The sequence below is a fragment of the Hyla sarda genome, chromosome 2, assembly GCF_029499605.1.
Source record: "Hyla sarda isolate aHylSar1 chromosome 2, aHylSar1.hap1, whole genome shotgun sequence".
Lineage (NCBI taxonomy): Eukaryota > Metazoa > Chordata > Amphibia > Anura > Hylidae > Hyla > Hyla sarda.
The window spans coordinates 237168934-237187893 of NC_079190.1; the positions used below are offsets into that span (position 1 = coordinate 237168934).

Here is an 18960-nt window from a genome sequence, read left to right on the forward strand (position 1 = left end):
CGGACATTTCCGCACGCGGTGATACCACATATGTTTATTTTTATTTTTATTTACACTGTGTTTTTTTTTTTATTGGAAAAGGGGGGTGATTCAAACTTTTAATAGGGGAGGAGTTAAATGATCTTTATTCACTTTTTTTTTTCACTTTTTTTTTGCAGTGTTATAGGTCCCATAGGGACCTATAACACTGCACACACTGATCTTCTATGTTGATCACTGGTTTCTCATAAGAAACCAGTGATCAACGATTCTGCCGCATGACTGCTCATGCCTGGATCTCAGGCACTGAGCAGTCATTCGGCGATCGGACAGCGAGGAGGCAGGAAGGGGCCCTCCCGCTGTCCTGTCAGCTGTTCGGGATGCCGCGATTAGCCGCGGCTATCCCGAACAGCCCGACTGAGCTAGCCGGGAACTTTCACTTTCACTTTTAGCCGCGCGGCTCAGCTTTGAGCGCGTGGCTAAAGGGTTAATAGCGCGCGGCGCCGCGATCGGCGCTGCGCGCTATTAGAGGCGGGTCCCGGCTTCACTATGACGCCGGGCCCGCCATGATATGACGCGGGGTTACTGTGTAACCCCGCGTTATATCAGAAGAGCAGGACCAATGACGTATCGGTACGTCATTGGTCCTTAAGGGGTTAAGGCCTTAGATGGCTATCCTGTTAATAGGGGATACATTTTTTTAGACTGGACTATTAAACTCACCCCTATGCTGTGCCCGAAAACTGAAGTTCGAAAACACGGCGAGCCGCTGTCACCCCAATGTTATGAGCAAAACCTAGTTTGCTGGGCTTGGCTTGCTCATCTCTAAGTTTGATACAATGTTAAAAATCTGGAGCAATCTTAGAATGCCTAGTCTAACTTATAAACGAGCCAGTTGTTGAAGATCTCCCTTGCCATTCTCATTTTGGATAACCCCATTGAGGAAATAGTTAGGGTAGTATTAGTGTACTCTCTATTAATTTGGTGGGTTGGCTCTATACAATAAGATGCCAGAGCAATGAGAAAAGAGGTGGAGTGGAGACTATACATATGGGATAGCAATTCCTAGCTATTACCGTGACTCTGGGATACTAAAGTAGCTATACTATTTTGAAAACACAATCCTTGCCGTCAAGCATTACACTTTCTTTCTTCCCTCTTTCCAGCTCAATAGGCTGTTTAGTAGGTCACTTGAAACCACTAATATAACCTTTAAAGGGTACTCTGGTTGAAAACATTTTTTGTTTAAATCAACTGGTGCCAGAAAGTTAAACAGATTTGTAAATCACTTCTATAAAAAAAAAAATCCTTACCCTTCCAGTACTTTTTAGCAGCTGTATGCTACAGAGGAAATTCTTTTCTTTTTGAATTTCTTTTTTGTCTTGTCCACAGTACTCTCTGATAACACCTCTTTCCCTGTCAGGAACTGTCCAGAGCAGCATAGGTTTGCAATGGGGATTTTTTCCTGCTCTGGACAGTTCCTAATACGGCATCAGGTGTCAGCAGAGAGCACTGTGGACAAGAAAAAAAAAGAAATTCAAAAAGAAAAGATTTTCCTCTGCAGCATACAGCTGCTAAAAAGTACTGGAAGGGTAAAGATTTTTTAATAGAAGTCATTTACAAATCTGTTTAACTTTCTGGAACCAGTTGATTTAAAAAATAATGTTTTCCACCGGAGTACCCCTTTAAGGACATTTTGTAGATGTTTATATTTATACAGAGCCCTGATTTTGTGTGTTTTCTTTAGGAACGGATACATCCTAGGACTGATTTTTATTCTATTTTTGTAGCATTTAATAAGTAAGGTGTTTATTCATGTAATGTATTCATGCATAGAAAATAGAAATATGCTCAAATTTACAGCTTGTTTTTCTAACAGTACAAGTCCTTTCCCCAGTGTTGTATAATGCATTTGCATGTCTTTTTAATCATTCCTCCACACCCACCATATCTTCATATATTTTTAATTCTGTGTATTATTTATGGCTTCAACATTTCACAAGAACAGATAACATGAGATTATTTATGCCCATGAATCTTATTGTAAAAACAAATCCATGAAGCACTGATCACTATAAATAATCTTGTCCAAATACTATTTATATAAGAAATATTATGGACATAATGCATTTCCAAATGGCTTCTAGGTGTCTCTAGCTCATAACTGGAAAAACAATGTATTGACTCCACTCCTAGACATCTTATCCCCTATCCAAAGGACCTCCGCACTAAAGCATGCGGCACCCACCTGTTTCTGGTCCGGAAGGGCTGGAGGGTCTGGGTCCCGACCACGGGAACGGAAGTTTGTGATGTCATGACTCCGCCCCTGTGTTATGTCACATCCCATCCCCTCAATGCAAGTCCATGGGAGGGGGCGCGACGGAAGTTTGTGATGTCACGACTCCGCCCCCGTGTGATGTCACACCCTGTCCCCTCAATGCAAGTCTATGGGAGGGGGCGTGACGGCCGTCACGCCCCCTTCCATAGACTTGCATTGAGGGGACGGGGTTCGACGTCACATGGGGGCGGAGTCGTGACCTCACAAACTTCCGTTCCCATGGTCGGGACCCAGACCCTCCAGCGCTTCCGGACCAGAAACAGGTGGGTGCCGCATGCTATATTGCGGAGGTCCCCAACAGCGGGACCCCCACGATCAGACATCTTATCTCCTATCCTTTGGATAGGGGATAAGATGTATAGGGGTGGAGTTCCCCTTTAAGGTGTTATAAGGAGAAAAGAGAAATTTTGTTTAAAGAAAAATGTGGATAACTGATTTTGTATAAAGGAAAAGTATTGTAAATGTGTAGAAATATCATGTTTTATTGCTATTTTAAATTGGAGACAGCTGGTAGACTGAGTGTATTTAAAAAAAAAATCTTATTGATATTTCTGGAAAGTTCAAATTTGTAAAATAAAATTTTTCAATGAAATTGTTTAAAAAAAATACAATGGAGACTTTATTTGTTTGGTAAACAGCTACTTCCCTGAAACTTTATGTGCAGTTATAATCCTTAATAATAAAAGTTAAAATCATAATCTTTTTATTTTAAATATTATGGTTAGTTCAAAAACCCTGCATTTTTTTTCTCCATGTCCATGTCCATACATTTGTCTTATTTATAAAGAAACAAAAGTGTCTTGATTTTTTTTTTTTTACAACAGCATATACCAGATAGGCTGTAAGATAAAAAAAATAAATAAAATAAAATAATTTTTTTTAAATAACTGTTTATTTGTAAGCTCTTTTATTTTATTTTTTTAAAATAACTGTTTATTTGTAAGCTCTTTTATTTTTTTTATTTTTTTAAATAACTGTTTATTTGTAAGCTCTTTTAATAAAAACAATGTTGAAATGTAGTATCATCAGCAAGCTGTAAATAAGTATGTATAAAAGTACATACATAATAATGTAAAAACAGCATAAAAAAAACATACAGTATTAGAATACATTTTCCAACACATTGGGCACAGGGACCATGTACGCTGTACAATGTTGTGGAATATGTTTGCACTATATGAGCAATGGGGGGATAAATGGTATTCTAATACGACAGTCTTTGGGGACAGTGTGTTTCACTGTTTATACAAATGTTTGTGCAAATGACTTCAATTGTTTACTGCATTCTCACTGTATCTGGGATCGGATACTTGTGATGTTGTGGCAGACCAGAGGAAGGGTAAGATAAGTGACACTTAAGTCAGATAATAGGAGGAGTGTGAAATTCGGGAGTGCGTAATAAAAAGAACATTATATAGGTGACCCTTAACCTTCCAGAAGCATCTCACTTAAACAGTGATTGCCTCCTGACCTCAGGCCCTTAGTTTGTCAAATTTAACTTAAGCATCCAAACTTACTAGAAAAAGTCTACAGCCCTGCAGTGTGATGGCGATGCTCAGAGACCACAGTCATTTTGTGGCATCTATTTTCAACATTTTTGCAATTGGTTCTATAATAGGTAATTTTCTGGATTTAGTTATTAATAAGAAAATATGAAAAAAAGTAATATAAGGATTTACCATTCTTCAGAATCCACTCCTACCATTAGCAAATTGCTCTTCATAGTTGAGTTATACAGAGGCTAGAAATGTTCTACTACATGACAAGGAATATTTGCTGTTTGAGAGTCTGTGAAAGCTGGGGGCAATGTGGTTGGGTACTAAATTATTATTATTATCATTGTCATCATCATTAACTATTCCACTAAAATTTACAATCCAGAAATCCAAAACAACAAAAATACACAAAGGCCTTGTACAGTATATGGCAGAGATTCACACCGTAGGCTGTATGGTGGTAGATGGAACCCAAAAAGATCTGTACTTTGTGCTATTATGCTACTATGGTGCTTTATCTATCAAAGTACTTTGAAAATATTTTCAATAGCCCAGTATCCGATGTAGACTCTAACACACAAAAAAAAAAAAAAACATCTGTATGCCATCATTTAAAAATCTGAAGTATACCGAAGCAAAGAAGGGCCCCAAAACCGAAAGATTGTAAAGGGCCATGCATGGGGACAAAGGGAGAGAGGAGCAGTACTCTTAAAGGGGTACTCTAGTGGGGCAAAAACATTTTAATCAACTGGTGCCAGAAAGTTACTACTTTTTAAAAATCTCAATGGTTCCAGAACTTATCAGCTGCTGTATAGTACAGGGGACTTTGAGTTGTTCTTTCTAGTCTGACCACAGTGCTCTCTGCTGACACCTCTGTCCATGTCAAAAACTGTCTAGAGCAGGAGAGGTTTTCTATGTGGATTTGCCCCTGCTCTGGACAGTTCCCGATATGGACAGAGGTGTCAGCAGAGAGCACTGTGGTTAGACAGAAAATAAATTCTAAAAGGAAATTAAAAAGGAAAAAACTTCCTCCTTAGTATACAGCAGCTGATATGTAGTGGAAGTATTACGATTTTCAAATAGAAGTAACTTACAAATCTGTTTAACTTTTTGGCACCAGTTAAGCTAAAAAAAAAATATATATATATATTTCCCCAGAGTACCCCTTTAAGCTCGCCAAACACATGGGATTTTCATTGTCCACACTTGAAGTATCTTGGGGTTGTTTGTATGATTGTGCCAGCAACATGGCAGACCAAAATGGCAGACCAATGGGGTATTCAAAAAAAACAACAACACGGTGGGCTTGCACAAAGTGGCAAATTATTTTGCAGAGCATGCCATGCACAGTCTATCATGGCAGAGGGGTCAGTCGTACTTTCAGTGGACATAGGTCTGATATTACCCATCGAAAACAATGCAAAATAGATCATGTTTGTCCAAAATTGGTCATTTTGGTCGACCATTATTTATGCATATGGACAGGCTTATACTCTCCCTCTGTCTGTCAATAAGCTGACTGGCTGTCCAGCGATACAGAATCTGTGTGAGCTATATAAATAGTTATTATTATTATTATTATTATTTTCAGACCATGATATTGTGAACGACATAATCCTAAAAACAACAATCTGATACAGACTTACAGTATCAGGTTAACAGATCCATAAAATAAAGGTAAAAAGATGGGTCAAGTGACCCAGAAAAGAGTGTTGGAGGTGCACTAGTTTCAGTCACCTAGAAAGAACCAGTGTACTGAATTGTACTGATTTTAGAAAGACGGATTAATAAAATAAAATAAAAATTACATTCTTTCTAGCTTTTGTTATTACTTGGCAGTGCAGACGAAGCTTAAGTACACTAGAATGGTACTATGTGCAGCAGAAATGCTGGCTTGGCAGAATACACAGTAAAGGACAGCCTTGTTGATAACACTTGTAAAAACTACTATGTAAAACTAAAGAAAACAAAATACAAGTTGGAATGTATTACGTTCATTATTTTATATCTCTATATCTGCCAAAAATAGTTTCAAAGGGCTCACCAGGGAAAAACAGGCCTTTGATAACTTGAAATAATGATGTCAAATCTATTTCAACTCACAATGCACAAATAGGCAGGCCATTAAAAAACACCTACTTACATGTGTAAATGCATTAGCTCTTAAAGCATTTCGACTATGAAGTTTTAACCTTGTTGATGATTGGGGGATCATGTTGGCAAATTAGATTTGTTTGGAATACAGGGAATAACTATGTATCTCAGTGATTAATTGAAAGCATGCAGAATGGGTATTTGCCTTTGAATGCTTGTTGGGAAGTTTTTGGTATTTGCTCATTTGATATTTTGGACAATTTCTGGTAATACACCTCAGATTCTACAGATCTTTCAATAAAATTGTGTGTAATGTTTTAACAACTTTAAAAAAAACTATTTTTTAACTTATGAAATCACATGTGGTCTTAAAGGGGTACTCTGGTGCTGAACGTTCGGAACAAATACATTGGGGATCAACAGTTTGGGCACCCCAGGTAAAAATTTGTATTAATGTGCATAAAGAAGCCAAGGAAAGATGGAAAAATTTCCAAAAGGCATCAAATTACAGATTAGACATTAGACTTATAATATGTCAACAAATGTTAGATTTTATTTCCATCATTTACACTTTCAAAATAACAGAAAACAAAAAAAATGGCATCTGCAAATGTTTGGGCACCCTGCAGAGTTAATATCTTGTACTGCCCCCTTTGGCAAGTATCACAGCTTGTAAACGCTTTTTGTAGCCAGCCAAAAGTCTTTCAATTCTTGTTTGAGGTATCTTTGCCCATTCTTCCTTACAAAAGTCTTCCAGTTCTTTGAGATTTCTGGGCTGTCTGTCACGCACTGCTCTTTTAAGGTCTATCCATCGATTTTCAATTATGTTGAGGTCAGGAGATTGTGAAGGCCGTGGCAAAACTTTCAGTTTACGCCTCTTGATGTAATCCCCCGTGGATTTCGATTTGTGTTTAGGATCATTATCCATTTGTAGAAGCCATCCTCTCTTTAACTTCAGCTTTTTCACAGATGGCATCAAGTTAGCATCCCAAATTTTCTGAAATTTTATTGAATCCATTTTTCCTTCTACTCGTGAGATGTTCCCTGTGCCACTGGCTGCAATACAACCCCAAAGCATGATTGATCCACCCCCATGCTTAACAGTTGGACAGAGGTTCTTTTCATTAAATTCTGTTCCCCTTCTTCTCCAAACGTACCTTTGCTCATTCCGGCCAAAAAGTAAAATTTTAACCTCATCGGTCCACAGAACTTGTTTCCAAAATGCATCAGACTTGTCTATATGTTCATTTGCAAAGTTCAAACGCTGATTTTTGTGGTGAGGATATAGAAGAGGTTTTCTTCTGATGACTCTTCCATGAAGACCATATTTGTACAAGTATCTCTTTATAGTGGAATAGTGTACCACAACGCCAGTGTCTGCCAGATCTTTCTGGAGGGATTGTGCAGTCAAACGTGGGTTTTGAATTGTTTTTCTCACAATCCTGTGAGCTGTTCTGTCTGATATTTTTCTTGGTCTTCTAGATCTTGCTTTAACTTCCACTGTTCCTGATGACTGCCATTTCTTAATTACATTCCGAACAGAGGATATTGACATCTGAAAACATTTTGCTATCTTCTCATAACCTTCTCCAGCTTTGTGAGCTTCAACTATTTTCAGTTTCAGATTTCTAGACAACTGCTTAGAAGAACCCATGGTGCTGATTGTTGGGGCAAGGTCAGATGAGTCTGGGCATTTAAAACCTTTGAGATTGACATCACTTGGTCTTCCCAGATGATGATTGAGAACAATCCATGACACTGGCAGGTTTCAGCTTTGCAAAGGGGGCAGAGCATGCCATAAATTCTGCAGGGTGCCCAAACTTTTGCAGACGCAATTTTTTTGTAAATGATCGAAATAAAATCGAACTTTTGTTGACATATTATAAGAATGTCTAATCTGTAATTTGATGCCTTTTGGAGATTTTTCCATCTTTCCTTGGCTTCTTTATGCACATTAATACAAATTTTTACCTGGGGTGCCCAAACTTTTGATCCCCACTGTAGTTACGAAAGCTTAGAGCCAGTGCCGGGGCTTATGACATCATGGCCCCGCCCCTCGAAACAGCACGCCCTGCCCCCTCCCATAGACTTACATTGAGGGGGCGGGGCGTGATGTCACAAGCCCCGATGCAGGCTCTAAGCTTTGGGAACTATTTGTTCAGAACACTCAGCATCGGAGTACCCCTTTAAACATATGCCTCTCCACCGATTGCAAGACTACAACTCCCAGCATGCACAGCCTCCAGCAGTTAGGGCATGAAGGGTGCTGTATTTTTGCCACAGGTTGGCGACATAATATAAAGGCTGGAGAAAGGATCAGAGAAATCATTCCCGCAATGGAACACATGATGTCACGCCCCCTAATGATTTCGTGCCATTCCCCCACCATTCCTGTCTATGCGATGGGGTGTGACGGCCTGTTTTGAAAGTCAACCAGAATGTAGATGACATATTTATAGAAATGAAGTGCCTAATATTTGCAGAAATGATTTGTGTTCTCTGTAACAAAAATTGGCAATGGCTCATGCGTTATATAAATTTCTCAAAATTGATGGGGTTAAAATATTATCAGTGTTTTTATCCTCTGAATAAGTGTCATGTGCAGCCCTTAGCTCACAAACAGCTACTTTCCCTGCCTACCCAAGTATCCGACCTAATCGACAAACGCTCAAGTGGATGGCAGCCCCACTAAACTGAATGCAGGGATATGCAATTCAAAACAACACTGGACTGAAGTCTGCTAAACAGGTTAGGATACAATGGGTTAACAGGCATAGAACATAGACAAAAGTCAGACAGGGAATGCACAAACAAACATAAAATCAGAATACAATAGGGTAGGTCTTTACCGGAGATAGTATGTTGTACCGATGCAGAAGACAGAAGAATGGTCAGGTGACAATAGCCAATGGTCAAAAATACACAAAGAAGATCAAGCAAGAAGTATAACAAGAGCTAGTGCAGATACAAAAAACACAAGCATGATGCATAATGCTTCAGTCAAATGTGAGAAAACTTCAGCTGGAACCAGGTCCAGTTATTAAATGTTTGTTTTGTATATTATAAAATCCAGTTTTTTTTAAAGGTTTTTTAAGAAGCAGAAAGAATATTCCATGTATTCATCTGTGCATTATTTCATCCCTGGACAATCATTTAGTTGTGTCATGTTTCAGAGGGAAGTCACAGGAATTTACAAGCAGTAGACATTTTTCTCACTTCCAATAAATTATGGCTGGAGCAGACTAGAGTAGACTATGAAATCGGATCCTTTGAATTGATGAGTGCTATTTCTTAAACTTTCATTTCTGCTAAACAAAACCAAGCACCATCCAAAAAAAAAAAAAGGTCTGGAGAACTATCCAAGCACTGAATGCCAGGCTGCACAAACACAGTGTGCCAGGTATAGAAATGTGTGCAGACAATTTTATGCCACAGACGTGTTTTACAAAATGTATCATGCCCATAGACCATTTGGATGTACATCGTGTCTGTGTCACTTTCTTTTTTTTTTTTCACGTTTTGTCAACATATACCAGATTGCAAACGTGTAGTAAAACATGGCAGACATGCACTTTTCCAAAACAGAAATTTGTTGGCCATTTACCAATAGCTCTGAGTTGTTCTAAATTGTGTAGAGCTCTTTCTTAAAAGTGAAATATAAAAAACTACACTAAACTAATATATTTTGTTCCCTTCACTTAAAGGGGTTTAGATACCTGTAGGCATATTTCCCTTCAGGCTTTTTTATTTTGGGCCATTGCTGTGGTTCTTGCCATGTCTTGGTTCAGCTCGACGATGTATCATGTCAAGTGGCTGTGGCAGCCAATAGCAGTCATGTGCCATATGTGCTGACATCACAAAAAAAAACTGTTGTATATGACACCTCAGTGCAGTGAAGGTGCAAAGAAGCAACAGTGCTGTTTTTGTTTTACAAATTTTAAGCCTCTTGGGGATTTTTTGACACTTGGAAAGCCTCTTTAAATATACTTCTCAAACTGATACTTCATAGGAGCAACTACAATAAACTCAGATTTAATATATGTAGCTTAAAAGTAGCCTATGGTTATAGGGGGGGGGGGGGGGGGGAATTAAGTCTTTCTAGATAAATCACACCTTCCAGATGGCCAGTAATAATGGAGGAGTGTGTGATGGCACACTCCATCCTCGTTACTTAGCTGCTGGCGACAAGCAGGAGCCCCGGCCATGATGGTGGTAGGTCAATAGATGACTTCTGGGTCCATAATGCAAGCCACAGCAGGCTCACACTTCGATGTCCTGCTAAATACCATGCCCGAATTCAGCTTCCCGCACTCCGCATGCACCGGTTGCGTCATCACTGCGCTTCTGATGTTGCACTATCCAGTGCATTTCAACCACCGGAAACAGTATGGCCACCGTTAGTGATAGAGTATATCTAACTGATGATAGGTAACCACGGCAAACGCGTAATGCGGTAGTAATTGGGCAAGATGTCATTTGCAATATAATCGCAACTGTGCAAGTACAATCATAGCTGCGCAGTGTGATCTTGAATGGGCAGTACGAAATGGGAGGTAAAATGAGTGTGAGAGACTAATTTTACCTCCCATTTCGTACTGCCAATTAAACATCACACTGTGCAGCTGCAATTGTACTTGCGCAGTTGTGATTATATTGTCTCTATCACTAATGGTGGCTATACTGTTTCCAGTGGTTGAAAGATACTGGATAGTGCAACATCAGAGGTGCAGTGATGACAACTTCCAGCCCTTGACACGCACGCCGCAACCGGTGCGAGTGGAGTGTCGGAAGTTGCATTTGGGCATGGTATTTAGCAGGACATTGGAGGAAAAGTCTGCTGTGGCTTGCATTATGGACCCAGAAGTCATCTATTGACCTACCCCATCAAGGCCGGGGCTCCTGCTTACGCCAGCAGCTAAGTAGCAATGATGGAGTGTGCCATCACACACTCCTCCATTATTTCTGCATTTTTGTTGACTGTTTTAATGTATACTGGGCATCTGGAAGGTGTGATTTATCTATAGAGACTTAAATAGCAGGCATGGTCTATATGCACTCCATCAGGTGCATATGCACATATATATCCAGCTAGCTCTGCTCCTCGTGCTGATGCTTTAAAGGGGCTAGGTATAGTATTATTTTATCAATATTAACCCTATGTACACCTAACCCTGTATGTCCTGCAGATAGGTCCTTTCTGTCCATTAGGATCTTATACACATACACTGTCTATAATCAGCTGCTCAGATGGCAACAAGTCCAAGTATGATATTGTAGTACATCAAAATTCTTGTGTTTATCAGAACCTTCTACCAATAGTTGGTTGTATTTTTTGGCTAGGTCCAAGAGACCAACATCGGCCTTGCATATCTATATAATACTATTGTGGTACCCTCATGGTTACTACATCTATAGTTACAGTTGTGATATTGGTTCCCTGATGAATCCGTCAATGCCAGACAGTGGAAACACGTCGGAACTGTTATTGGGATCCATATTAATATTTTAACCCCTGGAATCTGGCTACCACCACACACATGGTGTTTGTTTTTCGAATGTCCTGGCAGTTATGGACTGTGGGACTGTGGAGCATTTATTAGGTACATCTGTATATGTACTTCAATTCTGTTGTTTATTGTTTTCTCTGTCACTTATATACTGTATTTATCGGGGTATACCACGCACCGGCCTATAACACACACCCAAAAATTTTTTACCCAAATATCCTTGGTAAAATGAGGGTGCGTGTGTGTGCATGTGTATACCCTGATAGACTGTTTCTGACTCCGCAGAAGTGCGGCTTTTGTGGGGTCAGAGTCTGCCGTCGCTGCCCACTTCTCTCCCCCTGTCTTTCCTGGGGTCTAGAGTCCTGCTGCCGCAACTTCTCTCCCTCTGGCTATCCAGAGACTGCCGTCGCTGCTGCCTCATTACCTCCCCCATCCCCGGTTTTATAATTACCTGTTCCCGGGGTCCACGCTGCTTCTGGCTCCGGAGGCGTCCTTAGCTGTCACTGTGCACCGGGCCACTGACGGTGACGTCACGTTAAAAACGTCACTCGTCATTGCGCAACGCATAGCAACAACGCAGGAGACGCCGGAGCCTGAAGCAGCGCGGACCCCGGGAACAGGTAATTATAAAACCGGGGATGGGGGAGGCAATGGGGCAGTGGTGGTGGTGGTCTCTGGACCCCATGATAGGCAGGGGCAGAGAAGTGGGCAATGATGGAAGGTTATAGTTTATGACTGTATTCTTATTAAAAAACGAGGCTACTTTTCGGTGAATTTTTTATAAGTGAATCAAGGTATTTAGAGCCTTTTTTGGTAAAAAAGTCTCACAAAAAGTCTAGGCACTTTTTGTGGGACTTTTGTAAGTAAGTAAGTAACAGCCTTACCTAAGCAATTTTCAGTTTTCACAAATTTTGCAGTGGTCAGGTATTTATGATGTGCGAAAGTCGCATGTAGGCAAAAACCCCTTACAAAAAGTTGCAAGTCTACTCCAGGTGACCTGCAAATGTGTAAAGTCGCAAAAAAGTCTCACAAAAGTCTCAGCTGCGACTTTTTTTGTTTTGTTTATATGCTCCAAATTTATCAACCCCTTGTGATAGTATGATAAATATGTAGCACATAAGCAAAACTAAAGCATAAAAAAATTACTACAGAACTTGCTTACCAAAGCAAAAAATGATAACTGTCCCCCCTTACTAAGGATTGTTTGTACTGCCCTGGTTACCATTAAGCTGTGTAAAAGGCATGGGTCCGTCAATTTAAAAGGGCCCTTAGTCATGTATTGCCCCAAGGCTCTTTACTAGGAAGAATACAATGCATCAATTTTACCTACTGTCCCCTAAATGATTATAAAATTAAAAGACATCCTATCATAAAATGATTTATAGCAAGGTTCCTAATATACACACTATTTATATGTCATATTTTCTTGAGTCACAGAGATATAATTCAGAGTACAGTATATTTGGTATTGCAATAAGAACATTTATAAATGAATGGCCTATAAATTAAATGTACCCCATAAATCCATTACAAACATTAAAAAGAAAATGACCCAATACAGTACGTTAAGCAGAACTCACATTTAAGCATTTAATATGGGTTTGTGTATGAATATCTGATCCATTCAGGATATCTATTTTTTTTCTAACAATTAAATTGAACATCAATGAATGTCTCCAAAAGGCATCCAGCACATGACCCATATATTAGTGACCTCCACTTACCTCTGAAATATCACAGAGATATTTGCAGATCTTGCGTTCTAACCATTTGGAATAAAAGCATCATTTTCTGGAAAAGCATTCTGGACATTATGACCAAGTTGGGTATTATAAATATATTTTCTCATAAAACCAAGGATCACTCTCAATCTCCTTTACACTGAATTCGTCCAAAAATACAGTTATAAAACAAATAAATTATTATCATTGCCACAGGTGGCTGCATTTAAACCCTTTTTCCATTTTCTCGTACTTTTCTGCTTTCCAAAAAGCAAGCAATGTTTTTATACTATCCCTTTCCTACAAATTAAATGCATTTCATTGCACTGATAGGCATCCAATGATGATGTCTTTCATGGAAAAATATACATATGACCTGCCCAACACACTTACGCTGCACTGATACATAAACAGACATATGTTTTCCTTTTACTCATGGCATGTCTTCTTCGTATCGTAATATATCAATGTATCTGAAGTGTCAGTAAAGATAGGTTCATAGTCAACAGGAAACCAAGGCTGGATCTTCGCTATCATGCTGTTGCTAGCATAGCAGCTTTGTTTCCTAGGCTAGTCTTCTTTTTTCAGGTTGCTTACATAGTGCTGACATATTTCTTAGTGCTGTACAGTCACTATTCACATCACTCCCTGTTCTCCCATTGAGGCTCTCAATGTAAATTCCCCATTTCAGACACATGTACACAATAGGGTCAGTTTATAGGGTTTCATAGGAAGTGAATATGCTCTTAACCTATGAGTATTGTTTTTGTCAGTTGTTTTTGTTATGTAGCAGAAAACCCAACCAAACATCAGGAAATAGATAAATTCTTTGCAGATGTTGCACTTGAATTCAAACACTGGACCCCGTCACTGCAACAGTTCTAACAGCTGCACAGTTCTCTCTATCCCCTCCTTGCATTCTAATCTCTATGATCAGCACAGTGAGGGAATAGGAAGTTGCACACCCAGGACAATCCTGGAAACTGAAAAGGTTGCTAACCACTAGACCCCCGGAGTGCCGCAATAACCCTTCATCCACCAGGGATATTAAAAGTAGCTGTTTGACTCCCCTAGACCCCCAGGAATATTAGACTTAAACCTTTCATATTACTAGATTTCCTTTACTGTTGTAGACCACCAAACCTACAGGCATTAACACCTTCACTACTTTAGACCTGCAGCAATACAGACATCACAATCGTTCATGTAGACATGTAAATCGGTAAATCCAGAGTAAAAACCCCATGCATTTTGGTGTGGATTTTAATTTGTTCAACGATTGTGGTCTGCTGTGGAAATGGTGGAGATTTGGGGCAGATTTTATCTTATCCATTTATGTCAATCCAGAAAATCCTCAACAAATTTGTGACACAACTAGACATGCTAAAGAGTTAAAATCCACATCGCAGGTCAGTTTTAGATAGGAAGATTTTCTCGGTTGGCATGTTGATTTTCATGCAAACAATTTGCAGCACATCTGTATAATGGGCATTACTGTAAATGATGCTTCACTGTCATACAATAATACAGATTCTTTTCTTCACTTAGTTTATACCCCTCCATGTATCAATGGATCCGGAACAAGATACCATTGTTGTCTTGTGCTTTAACTTGCAAGTCATAGAATATTTAACTATTATCTTTGCATAAAAAAAACAGGCTTTCTTTTATATTATCAATATCATAGATAAAAATGGTGCACATAAGGAAGGTCAATTCATATCACATTTTCAGGTTACATGCTGCAAAAAACATGTTTTTGACGTATACTGTGGCTTACCTCCAGCAGTCATACTGACTTTAATAGACCAAGTAATATGTATTACCATTGACTAGGTATTTGTACACAAATAGGGCCTTTTGTTGCAAAAAATAAACATACATTTGAAAGGGGTCCTATCATGTAGATACTCAAGTCATGACAGCATTTCTCTATAACTGTGGAGTGAAGTCAATCAGGATGGCCATTAGTTGGATGCTATAGGTACTGGTCTCAGGAGAAGCAATACCAAAGCGGGATTCCTTGAGAATTATTATTAATGTTCTACAACCGTTTTTCTCAGTTTTCCCTCCAAAGGCTATATTTTCCTGGGTCCAGTTTTGACTGTGCATAACAAGGTCCTCAAAATGAGCCGCTAACACAGTTCTAACAATTTTGCATTTCTTGCTTTACCTCTTAAAGTGATCTCCATTACTTTTATTGGTGTAAACAGACTACCTCCTAACTATGCCAAGGTAAGAGTTGTGGAAAGCAGCATATTGAGGACAAGCTTACAACCATTCCTTTTCAACTAAAAACAATCTCAAGTCTCCAGATAGTGCAGGGTATCATGTCTGTAACATATACTGTATCTTTCCCAGAGATCTCAGGGTGCTGGCAAACCACATCTTCTGTTTTGGCAAAAAGTGGCTAAAAATATTCTAGTGAATGTAATCTTTTTAGTAACTATTGATTGCTATGTTTAGTTTACCGATAATCTATTTCAGCCAATGGCCGATTCATAAAGGAAACAGCTTTTTTAACTTCTTACGAACGTAGGGACTGATTAGGGATATAGGTTGAACTTGATGGTCTTTTTTTCAACCTTATGAACTATGTTACTAGTTTAGTAATAAGGGCTAAGCAATTGTTCTTAATTTTTCATTTCTGCATTTCAAAAATATGGAGGATGGAGGAGGGAGACAAAAACAATTCCTGTTTTTCAGTTTTTGTTTTTACAATGTGACATAACTTTATACTATGGTTCCCCAATACCATTTTTACTTTATCCATGATGATTTAGTATGGTGATGCATTTTGTTGTTTTACAACTAACAGTTTTCATCGGCACCATTTTCGGATACCTGATTTTAATTTTTTTTTATATTATGTATTTTGCAGGTCACATTAATAACAGTTATATTTTATTCCTATATTCTCACCAGGGGACTTGAATATTCAATCTCCTGACCGCGGGACCATATTAACAGCCTGTGCTGCTCTAGCCACTCAATACCCCCATTAGGGTGATTTCACATTCACTGGAATATTTTCATGAAGATCTGTCACAAATACGCAGCAATAACAGTATGCATGAAATGCAGATTTTGGTGTGGATCTCACCCATTTATACAGTACGTAGTGAAATGAATCACAAATCCACAAAGCAATGAGCATACTGTGGCTGTTAATCTGATCCATGTAGATTCAAATATGGCCTTGCCTGACCGTTTATACAATACAATCCAATACTTCTGTATTGCATTGCATTATGCTTGTCATCGTAAAACTGACAAGCAGCTTAGACTTAGACTTCTGTACTTGGCAGACATGTGGACCATTGTTAGTCCACCAGCAGCCATGATAATTCAGTGTCAAAGTGATCCCCCTAGCTCTGTCTATCCATCTATCTGCAGTTTCTATTGATGTCAATATATAAGGGGTTGAATGGTCTGGATAGATGTTATCTATGATCCCATACCAGCTGCTAGAGCACAATATTGACTATTGAGTATTGCTTGAACAGCAGTTTGCGGGAAATACAAGTACGGTATTACGTATATACAGGACAAAATGGTTTTAAATAAAGGTAATTGTGGAAGTATTTACAGTTTTTGTTAGTTTGCTCACATATATATATATATATATATATATATATATATATATAATTACCAGAAATGGGCAGCACTATCAGGATGAGGGGTGGTGCACACTGGAACAACTCGGTCACAAGTCCAATAAATCCAGTAAAGAAAGTCAGCAGCGCTCGAAAAATCTGTGAATAATGTGTGGTTTTATTCACCAAACATGACAAAGAGCGACGTTTCAGCCGCCTCACATGGCCTTTGTCAAGGCTTGACAAAGGCCGTGTGAGACGGCTGAAACGTCGCTCTTTGTGATGTTTGGTGAAAAAAGCCAAACATTATTCACGGATTTTTCGAGTGCTGCTGACTTTCTTTACTAGCTCTAAATATAGAAATTCTGAACAGTAGGATTTTTTGTAAAATACAAGTTGTTGCCAAATCTAGATGGTAAAGCAGTTAGTGGTGTATAGTAATAAGAGATCATATACCATAATTTGTAATATTATTATTATTATTGTTGTGCTGCATTTATACTACAAGTATTATTTTTTTCAGATAACTATTTTAGAAATGTAATGAAAATGGAAATTACAATAAAGCCCATACACCACCAATATGACTAGAAAATTACCTCATTTCTTTGCCTTGTGCATATTGTTGTTACCATACATATTTGCCTAAACAAATGGTCCATTCTATCAGCCTTACAATATACACAAAGGCCAATTATTTCAATCACTAGGTTTGTCTGTACTCCACAAATTTAAGACTACAGATTACAGTTGGATAAGATTTGTGCTTTACCTGCTCAGGATCTTGGCTCTGTGGGCTGCTCAATGAGTTGCTCAGCCCTGCTACTCCCATTGCTGGTGATCCTGCTGCAGCCTCTACATGTCCAGCTGTTTGGGCTGTTGTAAAGCCATCCTCACCCTCAGGCAAGCTTTTCTCCTGGAGCATTTCCTTTTTTGAAATAAGAAAAATTGTGTTATTCTACACCTTATATCCTGCAAGATGAAAGCAGAGGTGTAAAACAAGGTTAAAGCTGAATATACTCCCAACAGGTTCATACCCTTAAATAGAAAAGGCCAATATGAACTTGAACGAAACAGTTATAGTCAACTAAAAAGTGTCAGTAGGCTACAAGCACTGCCTTCAACACCCTCTAGAGCCATATAAGTAATTTTATGAGAGGGGCTAAACCAAACCGCTATTAAGACAGCGTAATAAAAGATTAGACATGTGAAAACCTAAGCTGATCAATACAAGAAATTCCGCTGTTTATCCAATCTCTTAAATTAAATATATGTGTAATATTTTGGGAATGCTTTATGGAACAATGTTTAAATGTAACACCTAAGTGTAAAATGAGGCTTACATTGTAATAACTATGTCTTCATTCTACCCACAAAATTGCCTTTTCACACAAATGATATGAGTAAGAAAAAAATCTGTTATAAATGCCTTGTTCATAACATCAGTTCCTAATTCAGGACCATAATGCAAAGGGTCAGATTTACACACTTCCTAGTCTTCCACCTGGCAAGGAGATATTCCCTCCCCACTACTCCTCTGAACGCAAAGACAGAACGCTTATGGGAACCATAACAAGGTACCATTGTTGCTCAGTGAAGTATTACCTGGGAGGTAGGGGGACCAACATGGCCACTGTAGCCCGGTTTACTTTGACACTCCACTGCATGCAGCTGTTAAGTGATGTTGCGCTATGACATTTTCCATAGGAAAACTGAAAAAGTTCTCAGGTGTAAAAATGATGGAAAAATATACAAATTGAATTAAAATGTCAAGTGTGTAGAAATACAGAAATATATAACTATACCTCCTAGAAACTCCTTTTAACGCACCTTGGGTATAGGTGCATTATCTGGTTTATCTCGTTACGATTCATTTGGTCTCTTACTGTGAGCTATCCACTTTTTATCTGTGTATAATAACATGTCTATCATAGGCAATGGCTATGTTTATATCTTTCTAAATATATAAAATATAATGGTTTCCGAACAGTAAACTGAGTATATATATATATATATATATATATATATATATCAACATATTTCAACATGAAGCTAGCATTCTCCAGTATTGTCACTTGAGGTGAATTAGGTAACATAAGTCACCATACAAGTGTTATGTCATACTTTAACTACTTAGTAAATCTATTATTCATTGTCATGTAAGTTAAATAACAATGGGATCACATGCAAATGCAACTGAATCATCGCTTACCATATCATTTCATTACC

The 18960-nt window shown here is 38.6% G+C and overlaps 1 protein-coding gene and 1 long non-coding RNA gene across 2 annotated transcripts in view; one reads left to right on the forward strand and one right to left on the reverse strand.

The window, feature by feature from the left end:
• The window catches only part of TBX4 (T-box transcription factor 4), a 161879-nt gene extending 144223 nt beyond the window's left edge, over nucleotides 1-17656 (reverse strand). The window contains exon 1 of the mRNA XM_056560544.1: nucleotides 17504-17656. Within this exon, the coding sequence (XP_056416519.1) occupies nucleotides 17504-17656 (153 nt within the window). The remainder of the gene's footprint in view (nucleotides 1-17503) is intronic.
• The window catches only part of LOC130355886 (uncharacterized), a 111622-nt gene that overhangs the window by 64872 nt on the left and 27790 nt on the right, over nucleotides 1-18960 (forward strand). The gene's annotated exons all lie outside the window — the stretch shown is intronic.